Raw genomic sequence first — 21230 nt, forward strand, 5'->3', positions numbered from 1 at the left:
ATCTGGACCCGTAGCAAGGAACCTTGAAGTTCTGACGAGAGGCCATCAGATCCATGTCTGGAATGCCCCACAACTGAGTAATTTGGGCAAAGATTTCCGGATGGAGTTCCCACTCCCCCGGATGAAATGACTGACGACTCAGAAAATCCGCTTCCCAATTTTCCACTCCTGGAATGTGGATTGCAGACAAGTGGCAGGAGTGAGACTCCGCCCATTGAATGATTTTGGTCACTTCTTCCATCGCCAGGGAACTCCTTGTTCCCCCCTGATGGTTGATGTACGCAACAGTCGTCATGTTGTCCGATTGAAACCGTATGAATTTGGCCTTTGCTAGCTGAGGCCAAGCCTTGAGAGCATTGAATATCGCTCTTAGTTCCAGAATATTTATCGGGAGAAGAGATTCTTCCCGAGACCAAAGACCCTGAGCTTTCAGGAGTCCCCAGACCGCGCCCCAGCCCACCAGACTGGCGTCGGTCGTGACAATGACCCACTCTGGTCTGCGGAAGCTCATCCCCTGTGACAGGTTGTCCAGGGACAGCCACCAACGGAGTGAATCTCTGGTCCTCTGATCTACTTGTATCGTCGGAGACAAGTCTGTATAATCCCCATTCCACTGACTGAGCATGCACAGTTGTAATGGTCTCAGATGAATTCGCGCAAAAGGAACTATGTCCATTGCCGCGACCATCAAACCTATTACTTCCATGCACTGCGCTATGGAAGGAAGAGGAACAGAATGAAGTACTTGACAAGAGTTTAGAAGTTTTGATTTTCTGGCCTCTGTCAGAAAAATCCTCATTTCTAAGGAGTCTATTATTGTTCCCAAGAAGGGAACCCTTGTTGACGGAGATAGAGAACTTTTTTCTACGTTCACTTTCCACCCGTGAGATCTGAGAAAGGCCAGGACGATGTCCGTGTGAGCCTTTGCTTGTGGAAGGGACGATGCTTGAATCAGAATGTCGTCCAAGTAAGGTACTACAGCAATGCCCCTTGGTCTTAGCACCGCTAGAAGGGACCCCAGTACCTTTGTGAAAATTCTTGGAGCAGTGGCTAATCCGAACGGAAGTGCCACAAACTGGTAATGCTTGTCCAGAAAGGCGAACCTTAGGAACCGATGATGTTCCTTGTGGATAGGAATATGTAGATACGCATCCTTTAAATCCACTGTGGTCATGAATTGACCTTCCTGGATGGAAGGAAGAATTGTTCGAATGGTTTCCATTTTGAACGATGGAACCTTGAGAAACTTGTTTAGGATCTTGAGATCTAAGATTGGTCTGAATGTTCCCTCTTTTTTGGGAACTATGAACAGATTGGAGTAGAACCCCATCCCTTGTTCTCCTAATGGAACAGGATGAATCACTCCCATTTTTAACAGGTCTTCTACACAATGTAAGAATGCCTGTTTTTTTATGTGGTCTGAAGACAATTGAGACCTGTGGAACCTCCCCCTTGGGGGAAGCCCCTTGAATTCCAGAAGATAACCTTGGGAGACTATTTCCAGCGCCCAAGGATCCAGAACATCTCTTGCCCAAGCCTGAGCGAAGAGAGAGAGTCTGCCCCCCACCAGATCCGGTCCCGGATCGGGGGCCAACATCTCATGCTGTCTTGGTAGCAGTGGCAGGTTTCTTGGCCTGCTTACCTTTGTTCCAGCCTTGCATTGGCCTCCAGGCTGGCTTGGCTTGAGAAGTATTACCCTCTTGCTTAGAGGATGTAGCACTTGTGGCTGGTCCGTTTCTGCGAAAGGGACGAAAATTTGGTTTATTTTTAGCCTTGAAAGACCTATCCTGAGGAAGGGCGTGGCCCTTACCCCCAGTGATATCAGAAATAATCTCTTTCAAGTCAGGGCCAAACAGCGTTTTCCCCTTGAAAGGAATGTTAAGCAATTTATTCTTGGAAGACGCATCCGCTGACCAAGATTTTAGCCAAAGCGCTCTGCGCGCCACAATAGCAAACCCAGAATTTTTCGCCGCTAATCTAGCCAATTGCAAAGTGGCGTCTAAGGTGAAAGAGTTAGCCAATTTGAGAGCATGAATTCTGTCCAAAATCTCCTCATAAGAAGAATCTTTATTGAGCGCCTTTTCTAGTTCATCGAACCAGAAACACGCTGCTGTAGTGACAGGAACAATGCATGAAATTGGTTGTAGAAGGTAACCTTGCTGAACAAACATCTTTTTAAGCAAACCCTCTAATTTTTTATCCATAGGATCTTTGAAAGCACAACTATCCTCTATGGGTATAGTGGTGCGTTTGTTTAGAGTAGAAACCGCCCCCTCGACCTTGGGGACTGTCTGCCATAAGTCCTTTCTGGGGTCGACCATAGGAAACAATTTCTTGAATATAGGGGGAGGGACGAAAGGTATGCCGGGCCTTTCCCATTCTTTGTTTACAATATCCGCCACCCGCTTGGGTATAGGAAAAGCTTCGGGGGGCCCCGGGACCTCTAGGAACTTGTCCATCTTACATAATTTCTCTGGAATGACCAAATTCTCACAATCATCCAGAGTAGATAACACCTCCTTAAGCAGAGCGCGGAGATGTTCCAATTTAAATTTGAATGTAATCACATCAGGTTCAGCTTCTTGAGAAATTTTCCCTGAATCTGAAATTTCTCCCTCAGACAAAACCTCCCTGGCCCCCTCAGACTGGTGTAGGGGCACTTCAGAACCAATATCATCAGCGTCCTCATGCTCTTCCGTATTTTCTAAAACAGAGCAGTCGCGCTTTCGCTGATAAGTGGGCATTTTGGCTAAAATGTTTTTGATAGAATTATCCATTACAGCCGTTAATTGTTGCATAGTAAGGAGTATTGGCGCACTAGATGTACTAGGGGCCTCCTGTGTGGGCAAGACTGGCGTAGACGAAGGAGGGGATGATGCAGTACCATGCTTACTCCCCTCACTTGAGGAATCATCTTGGGCATCATTTTCTCTAAATTTTGTGTCACATAAATCACATCTATTTAAATGAGAAGGAACCTTGGCTTCCCCACATACAGAACACAGTCTATCTGGTAGTTCAGACATGTTAAACAGGCATAAACTTGATAACAAAGTACAAAAAACGTTTTAAAATAAAACCGTTACTGTCACTTTAAATTTTAAACTGAACACACTTTATTACTGCAAATGTGAAAAAGTATGAAGGAATTGTTCAAAATTCACCAAAATTTCACCACAGTGTCTTAAAGCCTTAAAAGTATTGCACACCAAATTTGAAAGCTTTAACTCTTAAAATAACGGAACTGGAGCCGTTTTTATATTTAACCCCTATACAGTCCCTGGTATCTGCTTTGCTGAGACCCAACCAAGCCCAAAGGGGAATACGATACCAAATGACGCCTTCAGAAAGCCTTTTCTATGTATCAGAGCTCCTCACACATGCATCTGCATGTCATGCTTCCCAAAAACAAGTGCGCAATAGAGGCGCGAAAATGAGGCTCTGCCTATGATTAGGGAAAGCCCCTAGAGAATAAGGTGTCCAATACAGTGCCTGCCGGTTATTTTACATACTTCCCAAGAATAAAATAATTCCTCAAAGCTATGAAGTATTAAAAATGCTTATATATCAATCGTTTTGGCCCAGAAAATGTCTACCAGTCTTAAAAGCCCTTGTGAAGCCCTTTTTTCTTATGTAATAAAAATGGCTTACCGGATCCCATAGGGAAAATGACAGCTTCCAGCATTACATCGTCTTGTTAGAAATGTGTCATACCTCAAGCAGCAAAAGTCTGCTCACTGTTTCCCCCAACTGAAGTTAATTCCTCTCAACAGTCCTGTGTGGAAACAGCCATCGATTTTAGTAACGGTTGCTAAAATCATTTTCCTCTTACAAACAGAAATCTTCATCACTTTTCTGTTTCAGAGTAAATAGTACATACCAGCACTATTTTAAAATAACAAACTCTTGATTGAAGAATAAAAACTACAGTTAAACACCAAAAAACTCTAAGCCATCTCCGTGGAGATGTTGCCTGTACAACGGCAAAGAGAATGACTGGGGAAGGCGGAGCCTAGGAGGGATCATGTGACCAGCTTTGCTGGGCTCTTTGCCATTTCCTGTTGGGGAAGAGAATATCCCACAAGTAAGGATGACGCCGTGGACCGGACACACCTATGTTGGAGAAATTATATTTAAGTTAGGGGGTGTTAGGGTTAGACTTAGGTTTAGGGGTTAATACATTTAGTATAGTGGTGGCGACGTTGGGGGCGGCAGATTAGGGGTTAATAAGTGTAGGTAGGTGGCGGCGACATTGGGGGCGGCAGATTAGGGGTTAATAAATATAATGTAGGTGGCGGCGATGTTGGGGGCAGCAGATTAGGGGTTCATAAGTATAATGTAGGTGGCGGTGGTGTCCGGAGCAGCAGATTAGGGGTTAATAAGAATAATGTGGGTGTCGGCGATGTTGGGGGCAGCAGATTAGGGGTTAATAAGTGTAAGATTAGAGGTGTTTAGACTCAGGGTTCATGTTAGGGTGTTAGGTTTAAACATAAATTTTATTTCCCCATAGGAATCAATGGGGCTGCGTTAGTGAGTTTTACGCTGCTTTTTTGCAGGTGTTAGACTTTTTCTCAGCTGGCTCTCCCCGTTGATTCCTATGGGGAAATTGTGCACAAGCACGTACGACCAGCTCACCGCTGATTTAAGCAGCGCTGGTATTGGAGTGCGGTAATGAGCAAAATTTTGCTCAACGCTCACTTCTTGTCTTTTAACAACGGGTTTTTAAAAACCCGTAATACCAGCGCTGTAGGGAAGTGAGCGGTGAGGGAAAACTGCTCATTAGCACCGCATAGCCTCTAACGCAAAACTCGTAATCTAGCTGACTGTTTGTTTCACATATCTAGGAACAGACTAAAAGCTATAAAATATTGACATCAGCTAAATTGTGGGCGTGGCTGTCAGACGTGAAAAAAAGATTATTATTTTTTGTGTGTGATATCCATATCTTAAGAACCACTGATGTTAGGAGCAAGACATTTGGAATGTAAACTTACTTTATATTGAAGATTTTAAATTGTGATATATAGGTATCCTCATAATTCACCCCCCCTTTTTACCCCCCTTAAGTGGATTTTTGGGAAATGGTACAAAACACGTGTTAATTTATTTTGAAAGGAGAATATTAACACTGATTTTCATGTCTATAACATCTTTTGTTTTTGAGATATAGGTATCCTCATAAATCAACCCCCCCTTTTGATCCCCTTAAGTGAATTTTGGGGAAATGGTAAAATACGTGTTTCTTTATTTTTCAAGGAGAATCTAAATACCAATTTTCCCGTCTGTAACATCGTTGGATTTTGAGATACAGTTATCCTCATAAATCAGCCCCCCCTTTGACCCCCCTTAAGTAAATTTTGGGGAAATGGTAAAACACATGTTTCTTTATTTTTAAAGGAGAATCTAAATACCAATTTTCACATCTGTAACAACAACTGTTTTTGAGATATAGGTATCCTCATAAATCAGCCCCCCATTTTGACCCCCCCCCCCTTAAGCGGATCCTGGGGAAATGGTAAAACACGTGTTTCTTTATTTTTAAAGGAGAATGTAAATACCAATTTTCATGTCTGTAACATCATCAGTTTTTGAGATATAGGTATCCTCAAAATTCAGCCCCCCCTTTTGACCCCCCTTAAGTGGATTTTGGGGAAATGGTAAAAAAGGTGTTTCTTTATTTTTCAAGGAGAATCTAAATACCAATTTTCACGTATGAAACATTGTCGGTTTTTGAGATATAGGTATCCTCATAAATCAGCCCCCCCTCTTTTGACCCCCTTAAGCGAATTTTGTGGAAATGGTAAATTCAAGGAGAATCTAAATTCCAATTTTCACGTCTGTAACATCGTCGGTTTTTGAGATACAGGTATCCTCATAAAAAAAGTTCACCCCCTTAGGGACGTAATTTCCCAAAATTCTTTCTAAGTGGGTGCATATGTCATAAAATATCAGGTTCCTAGGTTAAACGGTTTGAGCTGTGCATTGATGAGTCAACCAGGACTTCTTCTTTTATATACTGTATATATATATATAAAAAGTAATCCAAACAGAGGCACTTGCCGTGATCAACCAAAGTATTTATTGAAGAGTGAACGTTTTCGGGCTGTGATGCCCGTCCTCAGACTCCTGACAAATCAAACACTGTTTGATTTGTCAGGAGTCTGAGGACGGGCATCACAGCAAGAAAATGTTCACTCTTCAATAAATACTTTGGTTGATCACGGCGAGTGCCTCTGTTTGGATTACTTTATGGATATATTTGAGTGCACCCCGGCATTATCTTTAACTACATAGTGAGTGCTGGTATTTCGGGACATTATATATATATATATATATATATATATATATATATGGCCTGATTATAAGTGGAGCGCAAAATATTGCTTTCTCGAAAGAGATATTTGCGCTCCACCAAGTAATACCAGCACTGGCATTACAAGTTAGGTACAATGCAAAAGCGACCTCGCTTTCGCATTGCATGGAAGCATTGCTCTCACAAGAGCTCACTTCCATAGGCTCCTATGGGAGCCTCGATCTCATGCTGTGAGACACGGCATGAGAACATAGCGCAGCGAATGGGGTAAGTCATGTAGCAATGGGCAGCAATTGTTAAATATATATGTATATGAATATATACATAAGTGGATATAAAAAGGCTACACACTCCTGTTGAAATGTCAGGTTTCTGTGATGTAAAAAAATGAGACAAAGATAAATAATTTCAGAACTTTTCCCACCTTTAATGTGACCTATAAACTGTACAACTCAATTGAAAAACAAAATGAAATCTTTTAGGTAAAGGGAAATAAAAAACTAAAATAATATGGTTGCATAAGTGTGAACACCCTTAAACTAATACTTTGTTGATGCACCTTTTGATTTTATTACAGCACTCAGTCTTTTTGGGTATGAGTTTTTCAGCATGGCACATCTTGACATGGCAAGGTTTGCCCACTCTTCTTTGCAAAAACACTCTAAATCTGTCAGAATGCGAGGGCATCTCCTGTGCACAGCCCTCTTCAGATAACCCCACAGATTTTCGATTGGATTCAGGTCTGGGCTCTGGCTGGGCCATCCCAAAACTTTAATCTTCTTCTGGTGAAGCCATTCCTTTGTTGATTTGGATGTATGCTTTGGGTCGTTATCATGCTGAAAGATGAAGTTCCTCTTCATGTTCAGCTTTCTAGCAGAAGCCTGAAGGAATTGTGCCAATATTGTCTGGTATTTGGAACTGTTCATTATTCCCTCTACCTTGACTAAGGCCCCAGTTCCAGCTGAAGAAAAACAGCCCCAGAGCATTATGCTGACACCACCATGCTTCACTGTGGGTATGGTGTTCTTTTGGTGATATGCAGTGTTGTTTTTGCGCCAAACATATCTTTTGGAATTATGGCCAAAAAGTTCAACTTTGTTTTCATCAGCCCAGAACACCTTTTGCAACATGCTTTTGGGAAACTTCAGATGTGTTTTTGCAAAATTTTGCCAGGCTTGGATTTTTTTTTTGTAAGAAAAGGCTTCCGTCTTGCCACTCTACCCCATAGCCCAGACATATGAAGAATACGGGCGATTGTTGTCACATGTACCACACAGCCAGTACTTGCCAGATATTCCTGCAGCTCCTTTAATGTTGTTGTAGGCCTCTTGGCAGCCTCCCAGACTAGTTTTCTTCTCATCTTTGAATGAATTTTGGAGGGACATCCGGTTCTTGGTAATGTCACTGTTGCACCATATTTTCTTCACTTGATGATGACTGTCTTCACTGTGTTCCATGGTATATCTAATGCCTTGGAAATTATTTTGTACCCTTCTCCTGACTGATACCTTTTAACAATGAGATCCCTCTGATGCTTTAGAAGCTCTCTGCGGACCATGGCTTTTGCTGTAGGATGCGACTAACAAAATGTCAGGAAAGACCTACTAGAATAGCTGAACTTTATTTGGGGTTAATCGGAGGCACTTTAAATGATGACAGGTGTGTACTGACTCCTATTTAACATGATTTTGAATGTGATTGCTTACTTCTGAAAACAGCTACATCCCCAGGTATAAAAGGGTGTTCACACTTATGCAACCATATTATTTTAGTTTTTTAGTTTTATTTCCCTTTACCTAAAAGATTTCAGTTTGTTTTTCAATTGAGTTGTACAGTTTATAGGTCACATTAAAGGTGGAAAAAGTTCTGAAATGATTTATCTTTGTCTCGCTTTTTTACATCACAGAAACCTGACATTTTAACAGGGGTGTGCAGACTTTGTATATCCACCGTATATTTATGTGTTTATATGTGTTCATAAGCAATAACCAGCCACTTGTAATGGCTGATTATTTATTGTGCGCCTGTAAACGTGCGACTTTGCAGTTTACGGGCGCACAATAAATAAGCACTCCACTTGTAATCTAGCCCATAATGTGTGTGTGTGTGATACTTTATTTTACCATGCTTTTAATGTGTTCTGTTATACTTTTATTGTAACTCTAACACTTTACTTCAGGTTTTAAGTCAAACTAATTTTTTTTAGTGCTGTTATGTGTTGAGCTTGAGCGCAACACATAACTCACAACTTGTAATTTGAGCGAAAACATTCTCTGGTAATTCTGCTTTACCATGGACTTGTTATACCAGATTGTATGCTATTCTGGGTATGTGCCGGCAATATTGATAGCGCACCCCTGCGCCATCAATAACACTCCGCTTGTAATCTAGGCTATTGTGTTTTATCATGCATACAATGGGCTGTCTATTTAGTAGTGAGGATAAATACATAATAATTCATATTTAAAATTGTAAAATCTAAAAATGTACTTTGACTATTAGTAACATAAACAATCAAGAGAATAATGATCACATACTTGTCAATTTAATTTGGGTTAGTGGCATATTCAGTTTTAAAATGTGCACATTTACTTGAAAATTATATTTAAATTCTAACATTTGAACAGTAAATAAAATCATATTATTTGCAATAACAACTCTAAATGAGCAAGGGCCACTGTTTCAGATAGATTTATTTTACTAGAGGACAAGTATATCAAGCAACTGCAATGACACTCGCTAAGCTAGACTTGTAACATACATTTAAGCAATACATAAACATATTGCACTTTGATATATCTATAAATGCAATAAATTCCGTAGCAAATTGGGAGTGAATCCCATAAGAAAATCTGACCTATGCATAACATTTCTACGATGGAAAGAAAAATGAGCCAAGTTAATCATGCTTCACAAGGAATAGTATGTTATTGCTTGTCAAAGGTATTGCCGTTGGGATAATAGTTTTATTTTCTTGACCTATAAATTCCAGCATTATTGATTGATGTCTATATGAAAGATAATAATAATAAAAAAAATAGAATACTGCCCATACTATCTGTTCTATATATTTTGCATAAAACAATGCATATTGTTATATTTCTTAGATAGTATGTACAATTTTGGAAAGGACAAAAAGTAATTCTGGATTTTCCAATTTGGAGTTGCAGCACAAAGCAATATTTAATCATTTTCATTTCTGAACAATGAACTTTCAGTGATTGACAGGGCCTCTCCATACATTACAGGAAGTGTATTTACAGCCCACACTAATAGCGGAACCCCATTGTGCACATACAGCACACATCTGTTTAGAGATTAGAATGTTATACAGCCCCCTCTAGAATGGGAATTACCAGCTAAAGTCAGTTGTAAGCAATTCCATTAACAAAAATAAATATATAATGGCTGTAAATACTCAATATACTCCCTTGTCAACCAATTGCGGGACACTTTCTCTTATGACAGTTTTAGTTATGAAAATAATAATCAATACAATTCATACAGGAAAACTGATTTACAGTCACACAGGGACGGACAGAGAAGTAGTTACAAGATATCCTGTCTCAGAGCTCTTAGGATCTAATATGCTCATTTACAGTGGCTTGCGGCAAACAAATAACCGTTCAGACGTTTAGTTTTTTTGTTTTTTTCCAGTCGCTTTTCTTACTAATGGAGAGTAATTTTAACACTACTGTAATTAAACAGAAACAAATCAACATTCTTAAAAATGGTATTGTATTATGAAGGATGTTAAAAAATCTACTTTATACATTTTATTTAATATTAAAAAATAACTACATCAAAAATAGTAAGCCTAAACAGAAATGTCAGCTTTGTAGGAGCACATAAATATTACAATAGTAATGTTGTAAAAAGCTTTTAGAGTTTACTAGAATATTCCTATATAAACTGACTTTGATTTTCTTTTTAGATTTTCCTAAAAAAACAACAATGTATAGATTTTAAGTAGGCAGTAGTACAACTGAGGCTCTTAGGGAACACATATGAGATCTAATTCTAATCCTATATTATTTATGTAACTGTAGTTTGTCTTGGACTTATGTTCTGCAGGAAAAAAAACATAATTTATGCTTACCTGATAAATTCCTTTCTTCTGTAGTGTGATCAGTCCACGGGTCATCATTACTTCTGGGATATTAACTGCTCCCCTACAGGAAGTGCAAGAGCATTCACCCAGCAGAGCTGCATATAGCTCCTCCCCTCTACGTCACTCCCAGTCATTCGACCAAGGACCAACGAGAAAGGAAAAGCCAAGGGTGAAGTGGTGACTGGAGTATAAATTAAAAAATATTTACCTGCCTTAAAAACAGGGCGGGCCGTGGACTGATCACACTACAGAAGAAAGGAATTTATCAGGTAAGCATAAATTATGTTTTCTTCTGTTAAGTGTGATCAGTCCACGGGTCATCATTACTTCTGGGATACCAATACCAAAGCAAAAGTACACGGATGACGGGAGGGATAGGCAGACTCTTTATACAGAAGGAACCACTGCCTGAAGAACCTTTCTCCCAAAAATAGCCTCCGATGAAGCAAAGGTGTCAAATTTGTAAAATTTGGAAAAAGTATGAAGCGAAGACCAAGTTGCAGCCTTGCAAATCTGTTCAACAGAGGCCTCATTCTTGAAGGCCCAAGTGGAAGCCACAGCTCTAGTAGAATGAGCTGTAATTCTTTCAGGGGGCTGCTGTCCAGCAGTCTCATAAGCTAAACGAATTATGCTACGAAGCCAAAAAGAAAGAGGTGTAGCGGAAGCTTTTTGACCTCTCCTCTGCCCAGAGTAAATGACAAACAGAGAAGACGTTTGTCGGAATTCCTTAGTTGCCTGCAAGTAAAATTTTAGAGCCCGGACTACATCCAGGTTGTGCAGTAGACGTTCCTTCTTTGAAGAAGGATTTGGGCATAAAGAAGGAACAACAATCTCTTGATTGATATTCCTGTTAGTAACTACCTTAAATAAGAACCCAGGTTTAGTACGCAGGACTACCTTATCCGAATGAAAAATCAAATAAGGAGAATCACAATGTAAGGCTGATAATTCAGAGACTCTTCGAGCCGAGGAAATAGCCATTAAAAATAGAACTTTCCAAGATAACAACTTTATATCAATGGAATGAAGGGGTTCAAACGGAACGCCCTGTAAAACATTAAGAACAAGGTTTAAACTCCATGGTGGAGCAACAGTTTTAAACACAGGCTTAATCCTGGCCAAAGCCTGACAAAAAGCCTGGACGTCAGGAACTTCTGACAGACGTTTGTGTAACAGAATGGACAGAGCTGAGATCTGTCCCTTTAATGAACTAGTAGATAAACCCTTTTCTAAACCTTCTTGTAGAAAAGACAATATCCTAGGAATCCTAACCTTACTCCAAGAGTAACCTTTGGATTCACACCAATGTAGGTATTTACGCCATATCTTATGGTAAATCTTTCTGGTAATAGGTTTCCTAGTCTGTATTAAGGTACTAATAACTGACTCAGAAAACCCACGTCTTGATAAAATTAAGCGTTCAATTTCCAAGCAGTCAGCTTCAGAGAAGTTAGATTTTGATGTTTGAAGGGACCCTGTATCAGAAGGTCCTGTTTCAGAGGTAGAGACCAAGGCGGACAGGATGACATGTCCACCAGGTCTGCATACCAAGTCCTGCGTGGCCACGCAGGTGCTATTAGAATCACTGATGCTCTCTCTTGTTTGATTCTGGCTATCAATCGAGGAAGCAACGGGAAGGGTGGAAACACGTAAGCCATCCTGAAGTCCCAAGGTGCTGTCAGAGCATCTATCAGGACTGCTCCTGGATCACTGGATCTGGACCCGTAACGAGGAAGCTTGGCGTTCTGTCGAGACGCCATGAGATCTATCTCTGGTTTGCCCCAACGTCGAAGTATTTGGGCAAAGACCTCCGGATGAAGTTCCCACTCCCCCGGATGAAAAGTCTGACGACTTAAGAAATCCGCCTCCCAGTTCTCCACTCCCGGGATGTGGATTGCTGACAGGTGGCAAGAGTGAGACTCTGCCCAGCGAATTATCTTTGATACTTCCATCATAGCTAGGGAGCTTCTTGTCCCTCCCTGATGGTTGATGTAAGCTACAGTCGTGATGTTGTCCGACTGAAACCTGATGAACCCCCGAGTTGTCAACTGGGGCCAAGCCAGGAGGGCATTGAGAACTGCTCTCAATTCCAGAATGTTTATTGGCAGGAGACTCTCCTCCTGACTCCATAGTCCCTGAGCCTTCAGGGAATTCCAGACGGCACCCCAACCTAGAAGGCTGGCGTCTGTTGTTACAATTGTCCAGTCTGGTCTGCTGAATGGCATCCCCCTGGACAGGTGTGGCCGAGAAAGCCACCATAGAAGAGAATTTCTGGTCTCTTGATCCAGATTCAGAGAAGGGGATAAGTCTGAGTAATCCCCATTCCACTGACCTAGCATGCACAGTTGCAGTGGTCTGAGGTGTAAGCGTGCAAAGGGTACTATGTCCATTGCCGCTACCATTAAGCCGATTACCTCCATACATTGAGCCACTGACGGGTGTTGAATGGAATGAAGAGTGCGGCAAGCACTTTGAAGTCTTGATAGCCTGTCCTCTGTCAGGTAAATCTTCATTTCTACAGAATCTATAAGAGTCCCCAGGAAGGGAACTCTTGTGAGTGGAACGAGTGAACTTTTCTTTTCGTTCACCTTCCATCCATGTGACCTTAGAAATGCCAGCACTAACTCTGTATGAGATTTGGCAGTTTGAAAGCTTGAAGCTTGTATCAGAATGTCGTCTAGGTATGGAGCTACCGAGATTCCCCGCGGTCTTAGTACCGCCAGAAGAGCACCCAGAACCTTTGTGAAGATTCTTGGCGCTGTAGCCAATCCGAATGGAAGAGCCACAAACTGGTAATGCCTGTCTAGGAAGGCAAACCTTAGGTACCGGTAATGATCTTTGTGAATCGGTATGTGCAGGTAAGCATCTTTTAAATCTACAGTGGTCATGTACTGACCCTCTTGGATCATAGGTAAAATTGTCCGAATAGTCTCCATCTTGAACGATGGAACTCTTAGGAATTTGTTTAGGATCTTTAAGTCCAGGATTGGTCTGAAAGTTCCCTCTTTTTTGGGAACCACAAACAGATTTGAGTAAAACCCCTGTCCCTGTTCCGATCGTGGAACTGGATGGATTACTCCCATTAACAAGAGCTCTTGTACGCAGCGTAGAAAAGCCTCTTTCTTTGTCTGGATTGTTGACAATCTTGACAGATGAAATCTCTCTCTTGGAGGAGAGTATTTGAAGTCCAGAAGGTATCCCTGAGATATTATCTCTAGCGCCCAGGGATCCTGAACATCTCTTGCCCAAGCCTGGGCGAAGAGAGAAAGTCTGCCCCCCACTAGATCCGATCCCGGATCGGGGGCCCTCAATTCATGCTGTTTTGGGGGCAGCAGCAGGTTTCCTAGTCTGCTTGCCCTTGTTCCAGGACTGGTTAGGTTTCCAGCCTTGTCTGTAGCGAGCAACAGCTCCTTCCTGTTTTGGTGCAGAGGAAGTTGATGCTGCTCCTGCTTTGAAATTACGAAAGGAACGAAAACTAGACTGTCTAGTCTTGGCTTTGGCTTTGTCCTGAGGCAGGGCATGGCCTTTACCTCCTGTAATGTCAGCGATAATCTCTTTCAACCCGGGCCCGAATAAGGTCTGCCCTTTGAAAGGTATATTAAGCAATTTAGACTTAGAAGTAACATCAGCTGACCAGGATTTTAGCCACAGCGCCCTGCGTGCCTGAATGGCGAATCCTGAATTCTTCGCCGTAAGTTTAGTAAGATGTACTACGGCCTCCGAAATGAATGAATTAGCTAGTTTAAGGACTCTAAGCCTGTCCGTAATGTCGTCCAGAGTAGCTGAACCAATGTTCTCTTCCAGAGACTCAATCCAGAATGCCGCTGCAGCCATGATCGGCGCAATGCATGCAAGGGGTTGCAATATAAAACCTTGTTGAACAAACATTTTCTTAAGGTAACCCTCTAACTTTTTATCCATTGGATCTGAAAAAGCACAGCTATCCTCCACCGGGATAGTGGTACGCTTAGCTAAAGTAGAAACTGCTCCCTCCACCTTAGGGACCGTTTGCCATAAGTCCCTTGTGGTGGCGTCTATTGGAAACATTTTTCTAAATATCGGAGGGGGTGAAAACGGCACACCGGGTCTATCCCACTCCTTAGTAACAATTTCAGTAAGTCTCTTAGGTATAGGAAAAACCTCAGTACTCGTCGGTACCGCAAAATATTTATCCAACCTACACATTTTCTCTGGTATTGCAACTGTGTTACAATCATTCAGAGCCGCTAACACCTCCCCTAGTAATACACGGAGGTTTTCCAGTTTAAATTTAAAATTTGAAATATCTGAATCCAGTCTGTTTGGATCAGAACCGTCACCCACAGAATGAAGTTCTCCGTCCTCATGTTCTGCCACCTGTGACGCAGTGTCTGACATGGCCCTAATATTATCAGCGCACTCTGTTCTCACCCCAGAGTGATCACGCTTACCTTTTAGTTCTGGTAATTTAGCCAAAACTTCAGTCATAACAGTAGCCATATCCTGTAATGTGATTTGTAATGGCCGCCCAGCTGTACTCGGCGCTACAATATCACGCACCTCCCTCTGAGCGGGAGATGTAGGTACTGACACGTGAGGCGAGTTAGTCGGCATAACTCTCCCCTCGTTGTTTGGTGAAATTTGTTCAATTTGTACAGATTGATTTTTATTTAAAGTAGCATCAATACAGTTAGTACATAAATTTCTATTGGGCTCCACTTTGGCATTGCAACAAATGACACAGGTATCATCTTCTGAATCAGACATGTTTAACACACTAGCAAATAAACTTGCAACTTGGAAATACAATTCAAATAGAATAATATTACAACGTACTGTGCCTTTAAGAAGCACAGAAGATCTATGACAGTTAAAAATTAATAAATTGAAACAGTTATAGCCTCAATCCTTGTAAACAACACAACTTTAGCAAAGGTTTAATCCCATTAGCAAAGATAACAATTTCTGAAAGCAGGAAACAAATTACAGAATAAAAGTTTTTATTTCAGTCAAACTATAATTCTCACAGCTCTGCTGAGAGAAATTACCTCCCTCAAAATAAGTTTTGAAGACCCCTGAGCTCTGTAGAGATGAACCAGATCATGCAGGGAATACAATGAGTTGCTGACTGAAATATTTGATGCATAGTAAAAGCGCCCCTCCCCCACACACACAGCAGTGAGGGAGAACAGAAACTGACAGAAAAAACAGATTTAAGCAACTGCCAAGTGGAAAAATGGTGCCCAAACATTTATTCACTCAGTACCTCAGCAAATGAAAACGATTTTACATTCCAGCAAAAACGTTAAACATAATCTCTAGTTATTAAACAGCTTTATGTCTTTCTTACAGTGTAATTCTAGTGAAGTACCATTCTCCCAGAATACTGAAGTGTAAAGTATACATACATGACATTATATCGGTATGGCAGGATTTTCTCATCAATTCCATTGTCAGAAAATAAAAACTGCTACATACCTCTATGCAGATTCATCTGCCCGCTGTCCCCTGATCTGAAGTTTACCTCACTCCTCAGATGGCCGAGAACAGCAATATGATCTTAACTACTCCGGCTAAAATCATAGCAAAACTCTGGTAGATTCTTCCTCAAACTCTGCCAGAGAGGTAATAACACACTCCGGTGCTATTTTAAAATAACAAACTTTTGATTGAAGATATAAAACTAAGTATAATCACCATAGTCCTCTCACACGACCTATCTAGTTGCTGGGTGCAAGAGAATGACTGGGAGTGACGTAGAGGGGAGGAGCTATATGCAGCTCTGCTGGGTGAATGCTCTTGCACTTCCTGTAGGGGAGCAGTTAATATCCCAGAAGTAATGATGACCCGTGGACTGATCACACTTAACAGAAGAAAACATGTGGCCATTTGTCAGTAGTGATAAATAGCAACTATGCCAGTTCCTATTTTTTGGAATGGTAGATTGATTTTGTAAATGGGTCCCAGACTAAATTATATATCTTGGTTTCCAGTTTAATGGCCAAACGCATGGTAACAGATGATTTCTTACCATGTACCAGTTTACCGTAGGAGTTACATTAGCAGGAAAAAATCCATCAGTGTCTGGACATGTTAGCTCCCAATAATGTTCCAAAGGCAACTCAACAGTCTCTATTTTCTCTGCTTGGCTTATGCATGAACCTTGGTCTTTCCGTAGAACCTCTAAAGGAAATGCAAATCTGCTGCAATAACTGGTGTTTCTGCAAAAAACAAAAAAACAAAACATAGAAGCTAAATATATTATTTAATATCACTCCTTACCCTATTCCCTTCTATAGTTGTCTCAGTTTTATGCCCTTAAAAGTACAGACATAAAGATGCAACCAATCAAATAATATAAGTAGTGAATTGGTTGCTAGTCTTTCTGATTTATAAGCATATTTAACAAATGACCATAGATCCCAGTTACTTCATCTGTGCAGTCTATCTAATCCTATTCCCTATTAGTTTGTATTCATTTTTCATTGTCATGTTTTGTACTGTACATCTCTAGTTTGAAAGCTTGTTTAGATAGATCTCATTACTTTGTATCCAGTCATGGTAATAGTTTAATATCCAAGTACAATAATACAGGGAATTATGAAAGAGATATCACAAAATGTTAAGATGATTTCACTTGCCTCACAATGGTACACTCACTGCATAATACACATAATACAAAGTTTTTGCAATGTGTTGAAGCCAAGAGTTTAAGATTTCTTGGACCTAGAATTTTCTATATATAAACCAAACAGATACTTGTGCTTCATCAGCTGTAATAATCTTTGTATGTTGTGTCATATACAAATGAACTATAATACATGATTATAAAAAATATACATATACTGTGTGTATATATATATATATTAATACATTGTCTTAGAAGTGACCCTATGAACTTTAACATAGCAGTGATGCACGCTAAGCTATCTAGACTCTTAAAAGATCCATTAGCAAATTTACATTTCATTATGGCATCACAAAGACAAGCAGATAAAGTAGATAATCATTCATAGACACAGGTTAACTGTGTTCAAAAGTAAAGTATGCAAAACATAATTTATGTAAGAACTTACCTGATAAATTCATTTCTTTCATATTAGCAAGAGTCCATGAGCTAGTGACGTATGGGATAAACATTCCTACCAGGAGGGGCAAAGTTTCCCAAACCTCAAAATGCCTACAAATACACCCCTCACCACACCCACAATTCAGTTTAACGAATAGCCAAGAAGTGGGGTGATAAGAAAAAAAAAAGTGCGAAAGCATATAAAATAAGGAATTGGAATAATTGTGCTTTATACAAAATCATAACCACCACAAAAAAAGGGCGGGCCTCATGGACTCTTGCTAATATGAAAGAAATGAATTTATCAGGTAAGTTCTTACATAAATTATGTTTTCTTTCATGTAATTAGCAAGAGTCCATGAGCTAGTGACGTATGGGATAATGACTACCCAAGAAGTGGATCTTTCCACACAAGAGTCACTAGAGAGGGAGGGATAAAATAAAGACAGCCAAATCCTGCTGAAAATAATCCACACCCAAAATAAAGTTTAACGAAAAACATAAGCAGAAGATTCAAACTGAAACCGCTGCCTGAAGTACTTTTCTACCAAAAACTGCTTCAGAAGAAGAAAATACATCAAAATGGTAGAATTTAGTAAAAGTATGCAAAGAGGACCAAGTCGCTACTTTGCAGATCTGGTCAACCGAAGCTTCATTCCTAAACGCCCAGGAAGTAGAAACTGACCTAGTAGAATGAGCTGTAATTCTCTGAGGCGGAGTTTTACCCGACTCAACATAGGCAAGATGAATTAAAGATTTCAACCAAGATGCCAAAGAAATGGCAGAAGCTTTCTGGCCTTTTCTAGAACCGGAAAAGATAACAAATAGACTAGAAGTCTTACGAAAAGATTTCGTAGCTTCAACATAATATTTCAAAGCTCTAACAACATCCAAAGAATGCAACAATTTCTCCTTAGAATTCTTAGGATTAGGACATAATGAAGGAACCACAATTTCTCTACTAATGTTGTTGGAATTCACAACTTTAGGTAAAAATTCAAAAGAAGTTCGCAACACCGCCTTATCCTGATGAAAAATCAGAAAAGGAGACTCACAAGAAAGAGCAGATAATTCAGAAACTCTTCTGGCAGAAGAGATGGCCAAAAGGAACAAAACTTTCCAAGAAAGTAATTTAATGTCCAATGAATGCATAGGTTCAAACGGAGGAGCTTGAAGAGCTCCCAGAACCAAATTCAAACTCCAAGGAGGAGAAATTGACTTAATGACAGGTTTTATACGAACCAAAGCTTGTACAAAACAATGAATATCAGGAAGAATAGCAATCTTTCTGTGAAAAAGAACAGAAAGAGCAGAAATTTGTCCTTTCAAAGAACTTGCGGACAAACCCTTATCTAAACCATCCTGAAGGAACTGTAAAATTCTCGGTATTCTAAAAGAATGCCAGGAAAAATGATGAGAAAGACACCAAGAAATATAAGTCTTCCAGACTCTATAATATATCTCTCGAGATACAGATTTACGAGCCTGTAACATAGTATTAATCACAGAGTCAGAGAAACCTCTTTGACCAAGAATCAAGCGTTCAATCTCCATACCTTTAAATTTAAGGATTTCAGATCCTGATGGAAAAAAGGACCTTGTGACAGAAGGTCTGGTCTTAATGGAAGAGTCCACGGTTGGCAAGAGGCCATCCGGACAAGATCCGCATACCAAAACCTGTGAGGCCATGCCGGAGCTACCAGCAGAACAAACGAGCATTCCTTCAGAATCTTGGAGATTACTCTTGGAAGAAGAACTAGAGGCGGAAAGATATAGGCAGGATGATACTTCCAAGGAAGTGATAATGCATCCACTGCCTCCGCCTGAGGATCCCGGGATCTGGACAGATACCTGGGAAGTTTCTTGTTTAGATGGGACGCCATCAGATCTATTTCTGGAAGTTCCCACATTTGAACAATCTGAAGAAATACCTCTGGGTGAAGAGACCATTCGCCCGGATGCAACGTTTGGCGACTGAGATAATCCGCTTCCCAATTGTCTACACCTGGAATATGAACCGCAGAGATTAGACAGGAGCTGGATTCCGCCCAAACCAAAATTCGAGATACTTCTTTCATAGCCAGAGGACTGTGAGTCCCTCCTTGATGATTGATGTATGCCACAGTTGTGACATTGTCTGTCTGAAAACAAATGAACGATTCTCTCTTCAGAAGAGGCCAAAACTGAAGAGCTCTGAAAATTGCACGGAGTTCCAAAATATTGATCGGTAATCTCACCTCCTGAGATTCCCAAACTCCTTGTGCCGTCAGAGATCCCCACACAGCTCCCCAACCTGTGAGACTTGCATCTGTTGAAATTACAGTCCAGGTCGGTTTTAAAGATATTAATTGAGATATCTTCGTGTAATCCTTGCACCATTGCTTCAGCATACAGAGCTGAAGAGGTCGCATGTGAAAACGAGCAAAGGGGATCGCGTCCGATGCAGCAGTCATAAGACCTAGAATTTCCATGCATAAGGCTACCGAAGGGAATGATTGTGATTGAAGGTTTCGACAAGCTGTAATCAATTTTAAACGTCTCTTGTCTGTTAAAGACAGAGTCATGGACACTGAATCCATCTGGAAACCCAGAAAGGTTACCTTTGTCTGAGGAATCAAAGAACTTTTTGGTAAATTGATCCTCCAACCATGATCTTGAAGAAACAACACAAGTCGATTCGTATGAGATTCTGCTAAATGTAAAGACTGAGCAAGTACCAAGATATCGTCCAAATAAGGAAATACCACAATACCCTGTTCTCTGATTACAGACAGCAGGGCACCGAGAACCTTTGTAAAAATTCTTGGAGCTGTAGCTAGGCCAAACGGCAGAGCCACAAACTGGTAATGCTTGTCTAGGAAAGAGAATCTCAGAAACTGATAGTGATCTGGATGAATCGGAATATGCAGATATGCATCCTGTAAATCTATTGTGGACATATAATTCCCTTGCTGAACAAAAGGTAAGATAGTCCTTACAGTTACCATCTTGAACGTTGGTATCCTTACATAACGATTCAATATTTTTAGATCCAGAACTGGTCTGAAGGAATTCTCCTTCTTTGGTACAATGAAGAGATTTGAATAAAACCCCATCCCCTGTTCCGGAACTGGAACTGGCATAATTACTCCAGTCAACTCTAGATCTGAAACACATTTCAGAAATGCTTGAGCTTTTACTGGATTTGCTGGGACACGGGAAAGAAAAAATCTCTTTGCAGGAGGTCTCAACTTGAAACCAATTCTGTACCCTTCTGAAACAATGCTCTGAATCCAAAGATTGTGAACAGAATTGATCCAAATTTCCTTGAAAAAACGTAACCTGCCCCCTACCAGCTGAGCTGGAATGAGGGCCGCACCTTCATGTGGACTTAGAAGCAGGCTTTGCCTTTCTAGCTGGCTTGGATTTATTCCAGACTGGAGATGGTCTCCAAACTGAAACTGCTCCTGAGGATGAAGGATCAGGCTTTTGTTCTTTGTTGAAACGAAAGGAACGAAAACGATTATTAGCCCTGTTTTTACCTTTAGATTTTTTATCCTGTGGTAAAAAAGTTCCTTTCCCACCAGTAACAGTTGAAATAATGGAATCCAACTGAGAACCAAATAATTTGTTACCCTGGAAAGAAATGGAAAGTAAAGTTGATTTAGAAGCCATATCAGCATTCCAAGTTTTAAGCCATAAAGCTCTTCTAGCTAAAATAGCTAGAGACATAAACCTGACATCAACTCTGATAATATCAAAAATGGCATCACAGATAA

At 40.6% G+C, this 21230-nt stretch overlaps 1 protein-coding gene across 3 annotated transcripts in view; it reads right to left on the minus strand.

Annotated features, from left to right (window-relative positions):
- Nucleotides 1-21230, minus strand: part of IL1RAP (interleukin 1 receptor accessory protein) — a 524293-nt gene that overhangs the window by 116991 nt on the left and 386072 nt on the right. For all 3 annotated transcript variants that reach the window (XM_053710238.1, XM_053710239.1, XM_053710241.1), the window contains exon 4: nucleotides 16435-16624. In XM_053710238.1, coding sequence (XP_053566213.1) covers nucleotides 16435-16624 — 190 coding nt within the window. The remainder of the gene's footprint in view (nucleotides 1-16434; nucleotides 16625-21230) is intronic.

Source organism: Bombina bombina, chromosome 4 (assembly GCF_027579735.1).
Source record: "Bombina bombina isolate aBomBom1 chromosome 4, aBomBom1.pri, whole genome shotgun sequence".
Classification (NCBI taxonomy): Eukaryota; Metazoa; Chordata; class Amphibia; order Anura; family Bombinatoridae; genus Bombina; species Bombina bombina.